General features: G+C 32.5%; 1 protein-coding gene across 2 annotated transcripts in view; it reads right to left on the reverse strand.

Annotated features, from left to right (window-relative positions):
* LOC143076078 (sodium-dependent serotonin transporter-like) overlaps positions 1 to 18,773 on the reverse strand; it is a 41,848-nt gene extending 23,075 nt beyond the window's left edge. Inside the window, exons 1-3 of one of the 2 annotated variants that reach the window (XM_076251711.1) lie at positions 18,719 to 18,773; positions 15,599 to 15,681; positions 11,416 to 11,924 (exon numbers count right to left, since the gene is read on the reverse strand). In XM_076251711.1, the coding sequence (XP_076107826.1) occupies positions 11,416 to 11,860 (445 nt within the window). In that variant the 5' untranslated portion in view covers positions 11,861 to 11,924; positions 15,599 to 15,681; positions 18,719 to 18,773. Of the gene's footprint in view, positions 1 to 11,415; positions 11,925 to 15,598; positions 15,682 to 18,383; positions 18,495 to 18,718 lie in introns of those variants that run through there. The other variant, XM_076251712.1, reaches the window with a different exon arrangement.
* Positions 18,774 to 19,048: the final 275 nt, after the last annotated feature.

The raw sequence follows: 19,048 nt of genomic DNA on the forward strand, positions 1-19,048 counted from the left end.
TTTAGTAGTAAATTATCAATAATCAAATGAATCAAGCAGTTTCTCTAAAACTGATAATGATTACACTTTATAGGCAAAGAACATCGATAAAAGAAATTATTTTTGACATTTTTGCTGCCATGAGGGAATCATTTATTTCGAATACTATCTCGTTCTTAATAGATTGATCAAACTTTTACGTAACACTCTATGAATATTATAAGTCTGTGATATAAAATGTGAAGATGCAAGAGTTTTTAGGTGAAGATGCAAGAGTTTTTAGGTGAAGATTGTTGTCGTACAAAACTAAACCTTGAAATTTTTTTTTCAATTTCCTTGCGTATTTGATCAATGGTGACATTTATAAGTTATTTTTTTTTCTAATTTGCCAAGAAAAGAATGCATAAATCAATTGTTTGGGTTATAGCATGTCTATTGAATTACATTGTTGATAAATTCGTTTAAATTGAACTTCTATTAGATTAAGTTTTGCATTTGCTGCAAGTGATCCACTAAAACAATAGCTATAAAACATGTACAATGTATATATATGTTCGAACAACTAACAAATAGGCCCCATGAACAGGGTGTCAAAATTCGAGAATATAAGAAAGTCAAAAAACTCAAATGAGGATAAAAACAAAAGAGATAAATCATCAAGTTAAACGAGTCAAACAGCGAGTGTCCGCTCAATGTTATTATCTTTTAATATTGTTATTATTGAATTTCAGAAAATGTAGGAAATATTCAAATACTGTAAAAGTGATTTATTTGTGGGTACCAATTTCCATGTAATGATTTACCCTAAATTCCAAGTTTTTAACGTAGAATTACAAATTAAAAAAAATACCATTTAACTGGGTAAAACATTTATTGTGGTTTTTTTTTTTTATTATTATAGATCATGGTATCTTTTAACAGTATCAGCAATTTGCGTGTCGGTTTACGTTTAAACGAGCTCTCATGTAGTGATAACATACTCAAAAAAAAAGTTTTGAAATTCCACTTTTTATTTTTTTAAATAAGATTAAGTTTCGTGTCACGATATTTCAATTTCGATGCAATATATCATAAAACTCATCAGCATCTATAATTATAAGATTTCACTGAGATTATAAGATTTCACTGAGATAGACACATCGTATATGTTTTTACGACCCAGAGAATTGTATTAATAACACTTACGAAGGATCCATCGTATATTTTTTATGACTGAATGAAATGTATAAATCGGTATAAATTCTTACAGAAACCTGACCAATGTAGAAATGTGATCATTTAATTGTTGATTGGCTTATTATGTCACATGATATTCACCTGTGATGTTGATTTCCTCTCGTCTGGAGTGACAGGCGACCACCATTACAAATGAGATACTTTACACCAAAAGTATCAATTTATATGAAAGATATTGTATGATATGGTTTTATTGTGACAATGTTTATGTCTTCATTTAAATGATTACGAGCTCAATGATTTTTTTTAGGTCAGGTTGAAACGTCAATCGAAAAAAAGTTTAATCCAATCGCTCATAACACTAAAGTGTTAATTCAATCGCTCATACCACTAAAGTGTTAACCAATCTATGTGTTCTTTTAACAAACTACCATCAGCATTGCGCAAAGACGAAATGATACGTTGTACTATCATGTACCCTCCTCAAAACTGCGGTAAACATTACTTCACGATGAAGAAAGAAAAAGATACTCGTTTCATTTCCCATGTATTCAAATATGCTACTGACGGCCTTCTTACGACAATTTACATTTGTATACAGTATACAGTATAATAGTATTAAGTACATTGTCGTAAAATATCAAATTTATTTGTACGATCTTAAGAAATAGGACGAAAAGCAAAGCCATGGTCTGATTTTTCAAACTTCAGAAACACGCATAATTTAAACGCGGACCGCAAAGAGAACACCAAATTAATTGTCACTCAAAAAGAAATTTCGTATTATCGTTTGCTCTACATGATAGCGGAGTAACAGGAGAATTTACTTGTTAAAGTACAAATAAAGCAATAACTTATTTGTGTACATGTTATTTGCATAATAGATGACTGATTGGAAAATGAAACTAATATAATAAGTTCAAAAGTTGAGGTTACCGGTACCTGTAATGATTGTTTCTTGTAACAGTGATATAGTGAATACCTTTGAATGATATGCTACACACGTTTACTGTTGTTTGTTTTTTTAACATCAAGCAATTTTTTGTTCACGATTGGTTATAACCCCCTCTCTTATATAAAATGATTAAATAGTTACATAAAAGATTGATCATTGTTTGTTTTACATCTAGTATGCTCGACTTTTTGTCAGTTTGTGATGTTTCTTTGCGTTTACTCTACTTCCTTTTTGTTCATATTTGTACCCGTACTATTTTTGTTTAATTCCACCAGCCACGGGATAATTTGCTGGACAAAATATATTCTCTTCATCACAATAAGTCATATTTATTTACTTTTCGTAAAGAAATTTCCATACCATTTATGACTAAGCATAAAAACAACAGCGAAAGTGTAACAAATAGTTCAACTAATGTTTACAAACAAAGTCGCGTGACATGGAATATATTTTATCACATAAAGAATTCTTGTCTTGAATGGAATACATTTGTATTAATTGTCGAGTACACGCTACAATGTGAATAATCCAGTATCAATGGTGTATTAAGTTTGGGAAAAACATAATACATTTAGGTCAAGAAAACGGTAACAACTGCACAGGAAAAGGTACTTCGTAAAATAACACCTCCTTAATCAAACTACTCAAGAGGGTCAAATATACATTTTGCACTTCATTTTATTACATTAATAATTTTAGTCAAATTGTTTCTGAGAAAATAATACCATCCTCGTTTTCTCCTCTTTTTTTTTTTTTTGGGTTAAAATCCGTTTATCGACAATCGAATTACAATTATATCAAATTGTATAAAACGTCGAAGAAGTACATGGATATTGTTCAACAATCAATGTTCATTTGTATTGGCAGTCTTCTTTTTGGGAAAATCTCTTCAAACGATCCTTATGGAGACAACTTGCGATTTATTACTAGTATCATTATCCTAGCTTGGAAACAGTATTAAATCATTTGACTTTTCTACTCTTTACACTAGTATTCAACATTCCAAACTAAAAGACAAATTGAAAGAGTTGGTATTGCTTCGTAAAAAAGAATGGCCAACGTAGATACAAGTATCTTGTCTTAGGGAGGGATAAATCCTACTTTGTAAAGGATCACTCTGATTCGAACAAAAAATTCTCTGAAACTGATATTATCAAGATGCTTGATTTCTTGATTGACAACATATTTGTTACGTTCGGAGGACGTGTTTTTCAACAGACTGTCGGCATTCCAATGGGAACAAACTGTGCCCCTCTACTTGCCGACTTGTTTCTTTATCATTATGAGGCTGACTCATACAGGAACTTCTTAGGAAGAAAAATAAGAAGTTAGCAAAATCCTTTAACTCTACTTTTCGCTACATAGATGATGTTCTTTCACTAAATAATTCAAAATTTGGTGACTATGTGAAACGCATCTATCCAATCGAGCTAGAGATAAAGGATACTACTGATACAGTTAAGTCGGCCTCATATCTTGACTTAGGTAGCAATACACAGTTAGGGAAAAAACTTAAAATTGACACTCATAATTTTTAAACACCCTCTTTCCCCTCCTGTCTAACAAAGAAGGCTTTATATGTGTGTTATGCATGTATATACTTATAGAAAGAGAATCTTCCATAGATTTGATTTCTAATGGTCATAAGGGTGAAATATAATCCCTTTTGGGTGTATTCATGGCAACAATCTGCATTTCTTTGATACAAAATATAGCAAAAAAGGGGGGTGAACATGTCACAAGAGTCTCTAAAATTTGGTCTAAAGCAAAATTTCAATCAACTACAGTGATACCTTTCCTGAATCCATAGGTTTATATCTTTCAAGTGGTCCAAAAAAAATCATATGCATTTCTGCTCGTTTTTCCATAAAATTGAATTGAAAAGATCGAGCGCAAAATCTTTGTTGATAAACACTACAATAATTTATGGACGGTACGGATAGGAAAATACGGACTGTCAATCATATAAATGGCCTATAAATCATGCTAAAAACAATCTAAATGATCATATAAACCCACTAAGAAGGCTAAATTATTCTTCAATTATCTAAAAATCAATTTTATTGTACAAAAACTTTCATATTTAAAAAATTCACAGGGGCCATAATGCGAAACTAAACTTCTAACTGTGTATTGCTACCTTACATCTAGAAATTGACAATGAGGGTCGGTTGAAAACAAATCTTTACGACAAAAGAGATGATTTCAGTTTTCCAATTGTGAACTTTCCATTTCTAAGTAGCAACATTCCAGCAGCACCTGCATACGGGGTATATATCTCCCTGGCAATTGATACGATATTCCCGTGCTTGCATTTCCATTCATGATTTTCTTGATAGCGGGTTGCTGCTCACAAGGAAGCTATTAAACCAAGATTTCCAAATGCTGAAGTTGAAATCATCCCTTCGTAAATTTTACGGACGCCATCACGAGTTGGTTGACCGTTATGGAATAACCGTTTCACAAATGATATCGGATATGTTCCTTACGTCGTAACTACTATCCCCTTCCCTTTCATGAATGTGACCTACCGAATTAGACTATTTACCGGATTTGTTATCACATAAGCAACACGACGGGTGCCACATGTGGAGCAGGATCTGCTTACCCTTCCGGAGCTCCTGAGATCACCCCTAGTTTTTTGGTGGGGTTCGTGTTGTTTATTCTTTAGTTTTCTATGTTGTGTCGTGTGTGCTGTTGTTTGTTTGTCCTTTTCATTTTTAGCCATGGCGTTGTCAGTTTGTTTTAGATTTATGAGTTTGACTGTCCCTTTGGTATCTTTCGTCCCTCTTTTGGAAAGTAAAAGAACTTTCAATTTTTCAAACGCCTGTAAGGTAAATGCGGTTTTTTTTTTCTAAAGTGAATATTTTCGAAGGGTTAAATATTTCGCAGTGGTGATTTGCCATGGCTTTGTTTGGACTTGTTTGTTTGCTTTTTGGCCTTGAAAGTTTGTCCTTAATATATTTTATTAACTGTGAATTTGCATTCAGATATCGGAGATCAAATTTATTCGTTTTTAGTGTATTAATGTACGTTTTTTGATTGAGTCTTAAGCCTGCCAATTGATATTTTACCGTGTGTTTTTCTATGTTATGATGTTATGCTATTATTTCAGAAAAAGGGAGAAAGTTTGGATCAATTAAAACGTTTAATCCCGCTGCAAATGTTTGCACCTGTCCGGAATCTGATGTACAGTAGTTGTCGTTTGCTTATGTAATTTATACGTGTTTCTCGTTTCTCGTTTTTTTTATTTTATATAGATTAGACCGTTGTTTTTCCCGTTTGAATGGTTACAAGTAATTTTGGAGTCCTTTATAGTTTGTTGTTCGGTGTGAGCCAAGGCTAAGGTAATATTTTATATTAAATACTTACTTATATTTAATATACTTTCATTTCTTCATTAACGTAAATAGTCACGGTTATTTTCTAATAATCGTTTTTAATTCTATTAAGTGAAACATTTAGCGCCGTATTTTGCTATCTTTCGTGGTTGCAAATTTAGCATGTGTGAGGTTCAGTTTGTTCCTTTCAAAGTATTTTAAAAATACCAGATATTAAAACATGGAAAATTAAATATCTTTTCTATATATCAACCTTCAAAAGAAGTAAAAAGTAACGGTTCTTTATTAAACAGCAATTCGAACAGAGGACATGGAACTCTTAATTTATTTCTATTGTATATGCATAGATTTTTAGCTTTCATACCTAAGAGGAATATGTTTTCGTGTTTCCTCTTCAAAAACGTAAGTTTATTGTGTATTATTGTCATTTTGTTACAAATCTATTGCCTATGATTTATCGGACAATAAATTTTTTTTTTTTTGTCTGCAACTTTGTATTTTACACGTATGATAACCTAGCTACATGTATCTAATTATAATAAAGGCAATATATTCTATCACCTGCTAATATTTCTAACTTAAAAATAGCAGTGTTATTAATACATTTGCTAGTATTATGTGTAATGACATGTTATTACCCAATAGATTCATTATTAATTATTGGAATACTAATGGCACTCACTTAATGTCACGAAATGAAAGGATAGCATATTTGCTATATAAGGTCGAATAAAAAGGTATGCAATATAAGTCACAAGCACGATGAAGCAGTTTTTAATGTTAATATATCTGATAGATACATTCACATGTCTGAAACATAGGTGGACCCTTCCATTTAATGGGAAAAATTTCGTTGACTACATGTAAATGAAAGGAGCGGGTTCTCACTTAGGGCGCCCCCCTCCCCTCCCCTTTATGAAAATTTCTGCCACAGCCAATGTGAACATAGTTATTCCACTTCACTCTTTACTTTCATGCACCATTATAAGAACTAATTGAGTTCTGCAATATATCTATTACAAGTTTCAAAGGTTTTAACTATGTTAAATATCTTAGATTATCAAATAATATATAGTATGCTCAGGTTTTTTTCTCTTGCAATCAACATTGTCAAGCCTTCAATTATTTGATCAGGAACTGATTGACCTGCCATGGTACTCGAGAGTACAACCACTTTGTTGGGTTTCGTGTTGCTGAATCTCTAGCAAGTGTAGAGTTTTGTGGCAGTGATGGTTCCAGCAGAGGGGGTTTTCGTGTGTTTTATCCCCATTTTTGGCGATCAATGCAAATGAATGGGGATATTTGTCGTTTTTCTAAAATGAGCTTGAATTTTTATAGTTCGTTCTTATGTTGTACTGTTATACCAATGTCCCAGGTTAGGACATGTTTAACCCCGCCACATTATGTATGTATGTGTCTGTCCCAAGTCAGGAACCTGTAATTCAGTGGTTGTCGTTTGTTTATGTGTTACAAATTTTTTATGTTAATTTTTTTTACATAAATAAAGCCGTTAGTTTTCTCGTTTGAATTGTTTTACATTGTCATTTCGGGGCATTTCCGATTATGCTGTATGGGATTTGCTCATTGTTGAAGGCCGTACGGTTACCTATAGTTGTTAATTTCTGTGTCATTTCGGTCTCTTGTGGAGAGTTGTCTCATTAAAACTGGCAATCATACCGTATCTTCTTTTTTATATTGTCATTATTGTACAAACATTTGCTTATCGTTGAAGGCTGTGAGGTGACCTCTATACGCTTTCAATAACTTTTATCGTTAGGTTGATGTATCATAGACATACTCTGCATATCCTATTTTTACATGTTTCATAAAACCTTTTCAATTGATTATGTCATTTTCTATCGAAGATTATTAATTGTGCAAAAGTCTAATTTAAAAAACATAACAAATAACAAATGTATTTTTGCATTGACATGTATATTTCAGGGAATTTTCGGAAAGAAAATGGTTTTGAAAACGTGCACTGTGCTACGTGTATTTTCACCGACAAGTGTAATGTTAAATACACAATTTTTGCCATTCAGAAATGTCAATGACTTTACAGTTTAATTTGAAAAAACAAAAATATGTAAATATTTTGTAGTTGTTTTGTGGTCAGTCAAGATGACCGCAATCTATCAAATTTGTGAGGTTAACAATTTACACAATTGCGTATATTAAGATGAAATTGACAATAACCTGACATGCGGTCCCCTCGGCGGTCCCTCACTTGCAGAACATAATAACCATATATTAAATTTTCATCTATTGAAGTCATGTATTCATATACAAAAATGTCAATATACTCTTGCTAATATTATTCACGACAATATTGGTCAGCAAGAAATATAATGTCCAAATTTATAATTCAAAATAAATACATAGATAGGTTATCAGTGGCGGATCCAGAAATTTTCATAAGTGGGGGCCCACTGACTGACCTAATAGGGGCCCCGCTCCAGTCACGCTTCAATGATGCCCTATATAAGCAACAAATTTTTTTCCCAAAAAGGGCGGGCCCGGGCCCCCTGCCTCCCCCTAAATCCGCCTCTGGTTATTGAACGGGACAACAATTGACAGCTCATAATTTATCTAGAACAAAACCTCGTTTTTTACTGATACTTTGTAAAAAAGATAAAGCGACAATATGAAATAAAAAAAAAATTGAAGTTTTGATAATTATTTGATGTTTGCATTAACCCTTTGAGGTATAATGTGCATTTCTAAATAAACATTATAAACTTAGTATGCACATTATCAAAACTTCATAACAAGCCTCGGGAATAAAGTGAATTTCACTATTTCTTTTATGTTTGCAAAAACACAAAATTCAAAGTTTAATCCTAGCTCGAACAGTTATATAAACTTTACACTGCTAAATAGCAATGTTTCCCCATAGACATGATAGTCCTTTTGAAATGGGGTTGGTTTTTTTTCAGACCATTAAAAAATGTTTTCTGCATATGACCTCTTTTGCTCTTCCTAATATCTAAAGGACTAGAAATTATCCAAAAGGACTAAATTTTACACCATTGCATATAACGAACACAAAAATTCATGCAACCCCAGGCCATTCACAACCGCAAATGAAAAACAATAATTATTAATTACAAGTTTTACCACGTGCATGTGTTGTCTAGTCATCAGACAGAATGCATCGTGTATCACAAATTATTTTTCAGTACATACAAAATATACACCCTAGGGGAAAATGTATACTACATCATGTTAATAATGATAGATAATAATATAAAACTTGTAAAAGAATAATCACCCTCGTCATATGTTTAGGTAAACAAATACGCACGAAACACATACAAATAAGTAAAAACATATCCCGCCTAAAATTGATTCAGTGTTTTCCTGTCCTAATAGAATGAAGATATATTCCAGTTCGCTGCAAGATAACCAGAACTATATTTTACCTATTTTTTGTATTTTCCTTTTTGTTTAACTTTTTTGATTTATAGTATATTTTTCTCATCTGGAGCATGAATGAAACATTTAACACAGGATGCTAAGCAAACAACAATTAGTCATCAATCACTCCCCCCACATCACTGTTTCTATCTAATTACGCGTTACATTCTCACGAATCGAGGCATGCAACCTATGCATACTATTTCTAAAATGTAACACCTAAAACTAGGAATTTAACTATTCTTTACAACTTTTATAACATTTACTTGAGAGAACTACGATAATATATTTGCACCCGTTCAAACATTCTTAAAAGATAGGTTAGACTAGACTCAGACCTGGGACTTAATATATTGAAAAAGATAATAGTCCCAGGTTCCATTACTATAGTATATATGTACATTTTTATTTCTTCGTCTAAACACAATGAAATTTCAAGCATCAATTTTTAATCATTATGTGATCGTCAAATTTCCAGTTGGCTGCATGTCCTTATGTCTGTCAGTATCTCTCTGCTTTTCTAGTGCTTATTATTAATATGGGTCACACGACGGTTTTCACATGTGAAGCAGAATCTGCTACCTTTCCGGAGACTTTTGACTTGAATCACCAGGGTTTGTGTGCGTCCGTGTGATGCTCATTATTGTATACTTATATAGTTTTGAAACCCGTTTTTGTCTTTTCGCTAATTTTCGTTTTTATTTTGCCTTGATTATTTTCAGAATTTCTTCTGCATATAAGTTTTAAACTTCTGCCTCTTTTTCGTCCCTCCCAAATAACACAATCAATATACTCCCCTCGTGCTACAACGGATAAAATAACGCTAATTGCAGGGATCGATTTCGAGGGAGTCTGACAATTCGATTTAAACAAGAGATTTGTACGTACTACACTTAACTTCATTTAAACAGATCTATAAAGGAACGATTTCACATGCCTGCATATTTATTTATTGTTTTGAACTATCTTTTAGCATAGTAAAACGAATGTATTAATGTGCAAGCACGAAAAGTATTCCTGAACTCATTGTAGTTAGTCTAGAGTCTAAATCTAAAGATACCAACACGTGTCTTAGTATAGTCACTTTGATACTTCATTACATTGTATTTTTGTTTTTATTTTGAATTCCAAAAGCGTCTTAGTAAAAAATATTTCCCGTTAGTGTCTTAGCCAACTTGTTATCAAACAAGCATCTTGGATAAACAAATTCTAGCAAATAAAATTAAGAATGGAAATTAGGAATGTTTCAAAGACACAACAACCCGACCAAACAGCAGGAAAACTATTCTAGCAAATAAAATTGAGAATGGAAATGAGGAATGTTTCAAAGACACAACAACCAGACCAAAAAGCAAAAAAACTATTCTAGCAAATAAAATTGAGAATGGAAATGAGGAATGTTTCAAAGACACAACAACCCGACCAAACAGCAGAAAAACAATGTTTTTGACAATGATTTTAATTAAGCGATTTGTCTTAGTCAACTTAATCCCATAGACATGCAAGACAAATCGTAAAGAGAGAAATTAAAAGCTATGGAAAGGCCATAGTTCTACTTAAACTATTTAGCATTAGAGACCATTTCCTTATCTGATTCAAAGCAATACTCGTTGTAAATATAAATGTATGCTAAATATAAATTATGCAAGTAAGTTGATTAAAACAAAGAAAGTTTTTCGTCAGATCTCCCTTCGAAGTTCTGGTTCTAACTGTCCGCTGTCTTCAATTTCGCTAGAGATTTTGTATTTCAATTTTTTCATATTATTAAATTATTTCCTTTGTAAACAAAAATCCCCCCGAAAAGATTTCAATTATTTTTTTCACGATGGAAATTTATTTAACACTGCATATATACTAGATGCGGATCTATTTAGGTGCGGATATCCCTTGCCTTAGTGCAAAATAATTTTGTTTTTATGCATTTTTCTGAATTATAACTCCCGGGGCCCTTATCTACATGTACCAGTACATTCATTCAAATATTGAATATTTTTCTACATAAAACTATATATTCTATTTTGTATATATCTTTCCAATGGCTTTTGTCTGTCCCTCCTATTATAGGAACACGTGTTGACTTATTGTAACACTATAGACGTACTAGAGCCATATGTTACAAGCGATATACTTTTTTCTATTAACCTTTCTTTTATATGCTATGTATGTGTTTATATATAGGACATACAATCTCGTGTTTATCAGATACTTAACATACTTTCTACATATTACACAAGATATTTAATATCTGTACAAAAGATGATTTATTAAATAATAAAACTGACAAAAGAGCCTTTTTGTACGGTCACACAGCATTGCAGATGTAGGTAATCTATGTAAAAAAAATCTATTTACATTTTTAATTATTTTGAAATTGAATTTTTGCTTTAATTAAGAGTTGATGTAAGTATAATGTAATTGCATAGGGGTCTAATTGATTGCAAAATTGTACAAAAAGCCAATTTTGTTTTCAAATGTCAACTTTCTTCTGTCAAAGTATATTAAAGTTATTAAAAATTATATATAAATTATAAGTAATGTAAGACTTACCCCCTCCATTTCGGTAACAAATATATGGAAAACGCCATACATTCCCGAGGTCCACAGCAAATCCTATGACAGATAATAAAAACTCCGACTTTTTACCCCACGTTTCTCTTTCCTTTGTTGCATCTTCTTTTAATGATTCCTCATCATTAGAAATAATTCCATTTTTCTTAGTTTCATTTTTAGTTTCGCCATTCTTAAGCAATAATTCATTTGGGGGAGACATTGGACTCTTAGAAGTCCTTCGTTTGGGTTCAACTTTGTAATTCACATAATAATTTTCTTCTTTCTTCTTTCCTTCATTATTTTTATTATCTCTATTTTTAACAGTTTTCTGAACCTTATTGTCATCAGTTAAGTTTTCATCCTCTAATACATCACATTGGTTGACAAACTGTACGTCTACCGGTGACCTCGTGTAGCTAATCGTAAATGGTTTTACGTTCATTGTTGGTAGTCAATGAAGTCAATATCCAGTGATCTGATTGGTTGAGACAAAGTGCCCAAATCACCTGTCAAAAGACGTTACCTTTCCAATGTTAATAAGTTATTCGTATATGTTATTCCACAGTTAACTAAAAATCTAGCTAGTTTCAACAATTTATCCTAGAATTAGGAAATTTTTGTTAAGGCTAATTATATAATATAATTATGAATCAAAATATTCATGATTTCAGTTGGAAAAAAAACAATGAAATATTGCACAGTGCAGAAATGACATTTCCGAGTTATTAATCATTTAAACTAGTTATGTAATTAGTAAACTTTCGCACAAAATATGTCATTCTTTCGGACCGCCCACATACAATAGCAGGTAATTTACATGTGTCTATCGATCATTGTCCGTGAGTACAAATAATTTAGGGATGTAAATTTCCCCATAATCGTTTAAAACTTTCACTACAAATTGATTAATATAAAACACTATTTAATCACTCATATACAGTAACAAATCTACCATCCGCATGATTGAGAAAGGCAGTTCATTGTAATACACTTTCCTTCACTCTAATCAACGCCCTCTTGGCTATTTTTCACCAAAACAACGAAATGAATATTTTGACGGCTGAATCCATCACTGTTTTATTTAAACGAACGGAAAATCAATTATAGACCACAAAAGTTCATATAAAAGCTGTAAAACACGTTTAAGATAAATCACAAATTTAATCTGATATATTTGTAGCGATCAATGTCTGATCTAGTAAAGATATATCATAACAAATTACATACCAGTTGTATTTTTTGAATTATATAAATAAATCTCATCTATAGTACTTCAAACCTAACTATTAATCAAAACACTGTCACTTTGTTGACGTGTGTGTCCTACTTAAGAAAATCAAAATTCAATTTGAAAATTATTAACTGTCTGTTGTTGAATATTTGGCAGAGAAAGATTTCTCATCGTTAATTATTTTGAAGATATCTTCTCAGAAGCTTTAACAATGTGAAATAGGAATATTTGCAGATCAATGGATGTACGTAGCGGTTTTCTGTCAGTGTGTATTTATATCACATTGAAATAGATGTTCCGGACTATATGAGTATTTGGACCATACGCGTATGGTCATGACCATATGGGTATAATTTTACTCATATGGTCCGACCATACGCGTATGGTCCGACCGTACGCGTATGGTCGGGTAATTAACATTCTGTTACAGTTTACTTTTAATACTTCTTAACTCTTCATATGGTATGACCGTTCATTAAAAAGACGCTATCATATAGGTAATTTTATTATTATTTTATAATAAAAAGATTAACTAAAGAAAAAATAGAAGTTTCACAAAGTTAATTTTACTTAATTGTCAAAACTATGATAAACACATTTTATACCGATGGTCATTACCGTTGGTCACTACCGATTTGTTAAAACGAGTGAATGGCACTATGAATATGTCGACTTAAATAATTAAATTTCAAAAAATTCTTTATGAACTGTTACACAAGAAGTCACTGGAAAGTAACATAGTTTATTTAAAATGTCTTGTGAATATGGTGTATTGCAGTCATTTTTAGGAAATTTGAGATCTAGAACTTTTTAAAAACACCATAGACATCAAAATGGCCAAAGACCTCGGTATCACTGTACGCAGCTGCAAAAAGGATAGCTTTTCACTCGCAAACAAAAGGTATACATGAAAAAGATCGTGCAAAAACCAAGACTGCAAATGCAAAAAAGCCATGATACCGTGTGAAAGTAAATGCCGTCCAAGCCTACATGTAAGAATGTAACTAGAGATGAAAACTAACTATGGTATCAATATTTGATTTTTACGTAGTTTTTGAATTATAAAATTAACAAATTGTTATGTTACCATCATAGTTTTTTTTTTAGATAAAGTTTTTGTATTATTGAATCGTTTATAATGTAATTTGAAATAAATACCTATATGGTCCAAATACTCATATGGTCCGACCCGTTAATAACCAAACGAGTATTATACTCATATGGTCCGACCATATGAGTATACGCATATGGTCATGACCATACGCGTATGGTCCATTTTCGGCTCTTCCTTGACACCATCTGCGAGTATGGTCTTGAGGAAACGATGATAGTCCGTCGGAAGGGGACGATAAATGGCTGACCCGTGTTAAGAGAGAGCCATATCTTGCACGTTAAAGACACCCTTGTAGATTTCGAAAAAGAGTAGGCTAATGCCGCTACAAGGCAGCACTCGCACCCGCAAAGTGGAAAGGGATTAATATAAGTTGCAAAACTTGTTTCCCAATCCACTATAAATGAATATGTTTAAACTAAATGGTCCAAATACTCATATGGTCCGGAACATAGACGAAAATGAACAACCACTCCATTTCGAAATGAAACATTCTGAACACCTTTAATTGTCAGCATCCACACCTTTTGGATGAAATTTACAATCTAGTTGGAAATCGGTGATAAATCCGCGATGCCCGGTCTGTGTAAGGTGATTTCTGTGCTCTCTGCACATTATTGGAAACACTTGTAACAACTTGGGATTCGTATGTGGCACGTTGCAAGGTAGAACTGCTGTCCATATCCAACAACCATCCATTTTCTAGTGGCAGTTAATAATTCCAACCCTTCATCCAAGTCATGTACAAACTTCGTAATGACTGATTGTTAATTTGATCATGTTCTGAATAAGCATGAAGTATTTGCCAATAAATTAAAGCTAGCAACAACCATTTCAAACAAATTTAACAAAACCAAAACTTGAAATATATATCGTAAAATGTTAATTTTCTCTTGAAATAAACGCTCAGATCACAAAAAGATGAACATTGAAAACGTATAAATACATGACAAAAATGTAACGATCAAGTGCTGAAAAAAATTAAATCTTATTGCTGTTGCATTTATGACAATACTTCAAATATTGTGTGTTTTTGAAAAGACCGATGTGTCAGGGGGCAATAAATACATTTGTCTCGAATCAGTGAGTGCCAACATTGAATGCAATATGAGCCACTGATTAATTTTTCAAGGCAATGTGTGAAAAAAAATCATCAAGATTTGTGGTGAAACAAAAGTTGAGTTGACACGAGATAAAACACCTCATCAAGAAATTAGAATCTGTATCAGTTGCAATCCGAGTCAGACCAAAACTACACATCTTTTTACGGCGTACTAAATTATAATCCTGATACCTTTGATAACTATTTGTAGACTACCATCACAGTGAACTTGCTATACGGTATGGGTTTTCCTCATTGTTGAAGGTTGTATATGGTGACCTTTCGTTGTTAACCTTCTATGTCATTTAACCTCTGGTTGAGACTTGTCTCATAAAAAAATATACCACATCTTATTTTTATATCACATTAAAAACATAAGCAGCTTAACAGTCCGTAACGTTTCTTGAAAAATGAGGATGATACGTTTAACTTTATTGTTTACGCCATCTTGTTTTTTTAATTTCACATGTATAATAATTATATTAAATTAATTGGACACATGTGTACTTCCTTCTCGTATCACCTAGTATCATAAAATTGAGAATGGAAATGGGGAATGTGTCAAAGAGACGTTACCCCGACCATAGAGCAGACAACAGCCGAAGTCCACCAATGGGTCTTCAATGCAGCGAGAAACTCCCGAACCCGAAGGCGTCCTTTACATGCAATGAGGTTTCCTTCTTTTTTTTTTTTTTACGTATTTTTTTTTTTATCTAACGAACGTTAAAAAACTTACCAATATCGTTGTTCCGCTTTTTACCTCGACTAAGAAACTGTGCCACTGATTTTCTTCAGATTGCAATTAGTCAGTAGTCCTTTCTAAAAAATGAAAATTCGTAACAAAATCATATATTTAGTTTCCAAGTTATACACTTTAAGCATCTTTTTTTATTGAAAATATAGTTCCAAAGCCTCAGCGAGGTGCGTTCACTACCATCTGTAAATACTAGTATGCGATTTTTTTCCCTGTCGACAGTCAGTGGTTCTTTCTAGGTTGCGCAAGTGCCTACATCAATAAAACAAAATGACCGCAATGGTATCTCCCAAAGTTCTGAAAGTGGCGTTAATAACCAACTGTCAATCAATAATTTAAACTTTGACAAGCGGTGCTAGAGAAAGCGTTTTGGAGATGATATTGAAAATGACAAGGCTAGGAAACATTTGTTTAAGATTCGCTGGTTACACGTGATTCGATTCATCTGTGACATTTCAACAATATTAAACTTATCTCAATAATTAGACAGAGACATGAAAGCATTAATTGTAGTCGGTACATATAAAATACTAATAGAATAATTTGTGTAAAACTTTAGGTCGACACTCATAAAGACAATACATTAAAAACTAGAACTGGATTAAAATGAAGCACAAGACATGTCCTAGCCGGGTCTTAATAGAATAATGATGTATTTTGTTTTTTTGGCCATGTTAAAAAAGATGTTCTCTGTTAGAAGTCCCTTCGTAAATTGTGTTCGAAACTTTTTGCTTTTTTTTTTTGTGTTCGTAAGTGGAAGAACGTTTGCATAACTTGTTCTAAATAGGAAGACCATCGACGTATCAAAGTTACAAGACCGCAATACGTTTGAAAATGCCCTTTAAATTTCATTTTTTAAAATTGAGAAAGGAAATGGGGAATGTGTCAAAGCGACAACAACCCGACCAAAGAGCAGACAACAGCCGAAAGCCACCAATGGGTCTTCAATGTAGCGAGAAACTCCCGCACCAAGAGGCTACTTTTTATATAGACCAATCATGTTCAGACAATATCGAATTAAATATAATGCTTAAAGGTGATTAAGATATTACTCTTGTTTAGATACGTGAAATTGAGCTCAAACTGTCTGTGTGTGACACGGATACCGTACTCAGAGACAGGTAGAATTTACTAAGAGAAGAAGAAAAAACATATAATGACGAAACTCATGTCTTCGAGTTTGTCATTTTTTTTTTTAATTTAGTATAGTGCGAACTTTATAAAGGGATGAAAGTTGCAATAATAAATGAGTGGTGCGAGTTGGCCGTGGGTCGAGTTGGCCGTGAGTCGAGTTGACATAAATCCAAGATAAATGAAATACAAAAACATGTTCTCCTGCTTACAAAACGTAGACGGTACGAAACCAGCTATAGGAACTGTATTGGTGCTTAATTATTTAAGCAACGCTTATTCAAGTAATTGCTATATGAATTTATAAAGTACATTACATGTATACACTAACTATATATTATCATATAATACTTCAGACGATCGTCGGCTCGGAGATAATAGTTATCAAAGGTACCGGGATTATAATTTAGTACGCCAGACGCGCGTTTCGTCTACATTTGACTCATCAGTGACGCTCAGATCAAAATAGTTATAAAGCCAAACAAGTACAAAGTTGAAGAGCATTGAGGACCCTAAATTCCCAAAAGTTGTGCCAAATACGGCTAAGACAAACCGACAAAAAAATTATTTTGGTCTTCAAAATTAATAGTATAGAAATAAACGTAAATGTATTTGTACGAGCTTATAAAACAAATACAAAAGATAGGATCGCCTTGCTTTTGAACAGTTTCACAGTGACTGCAAATTAATTTAATGAACATTTAGCATTATAATTTTTGATCCTGCAATTTAATATTTGCCGTTAAATTAATCGGTTAATTGTAATAATTTCTCAGCGCGGACCATTGGGAAGATTTCCTAACGAATCGTATCGTAAATAGTATTTTAAATAAAGTTACCCTTTGCCGAAAAATATGCAAACCAACAGAAGATATTTGAATACCATATTAAAAGAATATCGAATACATTTGATGCCTACATGTATAAGGTCGATTGCAGGATAACATTTTGATAGGACCAAGATGCCAAAATACGTTCTCAAAATGATTTTATATCAGATTGTTAAGGTAACCGATAATATATATACAATTATACGACATCTATCGTATTTTTGGTACAGTAGTTTTGGGGGTCTTGCTATTCAATCTTTCTTTAACAAGCTTGTTATTTCTTAATCTTTAAAACAGTTTGGTAGTGCAAACATATTTGTAAACTGTGTAAACTAACCTTTTATCTGTTTCTAATAAAAGGTTTATCTGTACATGAAATGTGAGGCTTTTGGATCTAAGTTATTAAAAAAGGTCATGTCAGGTCGACAACTTATTACAGAATTCTTACAAATCTATGTACAGTTCTTAGGTATGTAAACAAACTTTTATGTGTTAAAACAGATAACCGTCTGATATTGTTACTGATAGCATTCAGTCGTATTATGTGGTTCAACTTTGTGAGAATTTTAATTTATAATCTTTAAAACTCCTCCTTCTCTTTATGAAAAGTACGGCGAAGGACAATTTTTTTCCTGATTATCGAGATTTAACTGAAGTTGTCATAACATAATTTTGGGACGCAGACGTTTCGATTTAAATTTGATCAATACTAGTATATCTGTATTTTTAATCGCTTTGATAAGAAAAAACATAATGATAAAAAGCAACATGTATTTTGAAAACACGAAAATGAAACGTTTACTTACGAATGTATAGAATAGTAATTTGTATTCACAATTTTCGTCTTGAACATGCATGAAATGTTTGCCACTGGACGTTAAGCAAACAATATTCAAACAAATTACTTTATTTCGGAACAAAGTGATCAACCCCATGAATATCTCTGTCGTCAGTGTATCATGTGTATACGTGTGGGACATGCTTACATATCATGATCATCGGGCATACAAATTGAACACGCAGAAACGTACGCGGTCGTTCGGAGATGAGATGCAACAGCACATGTGTGTTAATCCGTCCGCGTCGATGTCAAGGCTCCAAGCTCATGCACGGGGTGGGGATAACAAAAACAACATCTTACCTTACTCTCATGTAAACATTAAATACCACACTTTTTCGAACAAAGTGAAAAGTGTGTTACTTTGATATGGAGAAATGTATAGAGTTTGACCATTTAAGCAGAAACTCTTCAGGGTGTCTAGGACTTTAAAGTTAAATTATGTTAATAACAGATAGTGTGTTGACAATGAACTTTCTATTTAATATGTATTTAATATGCATGTTCTTGACCTAGTTTTTGAACTACTGTACCGCGGGCTGTGAACAATATGAACAATATTACTAAAAGGATAAGTAAGGAAATTGTAACTTTTCCTATGTGAGCTGGAGCATAACCGTATTACTTAGTTCA

This window comes from Mytilus galloprovincialis, chromosome 5, assembly GCF_965363235.1.
Source record: "Mytilus galloprovincialis chromosome 5, xbMytGall1.hap1.1, whole genome shotgun sequence".
Classification (NCBI taxonomy): domain Eukaryota; kingdom Metazoa; phylum Mollusca; class Bivalvia; order Mytilida; family Mytilidae; genus Mytilus; species Mytilus galloprovincialis.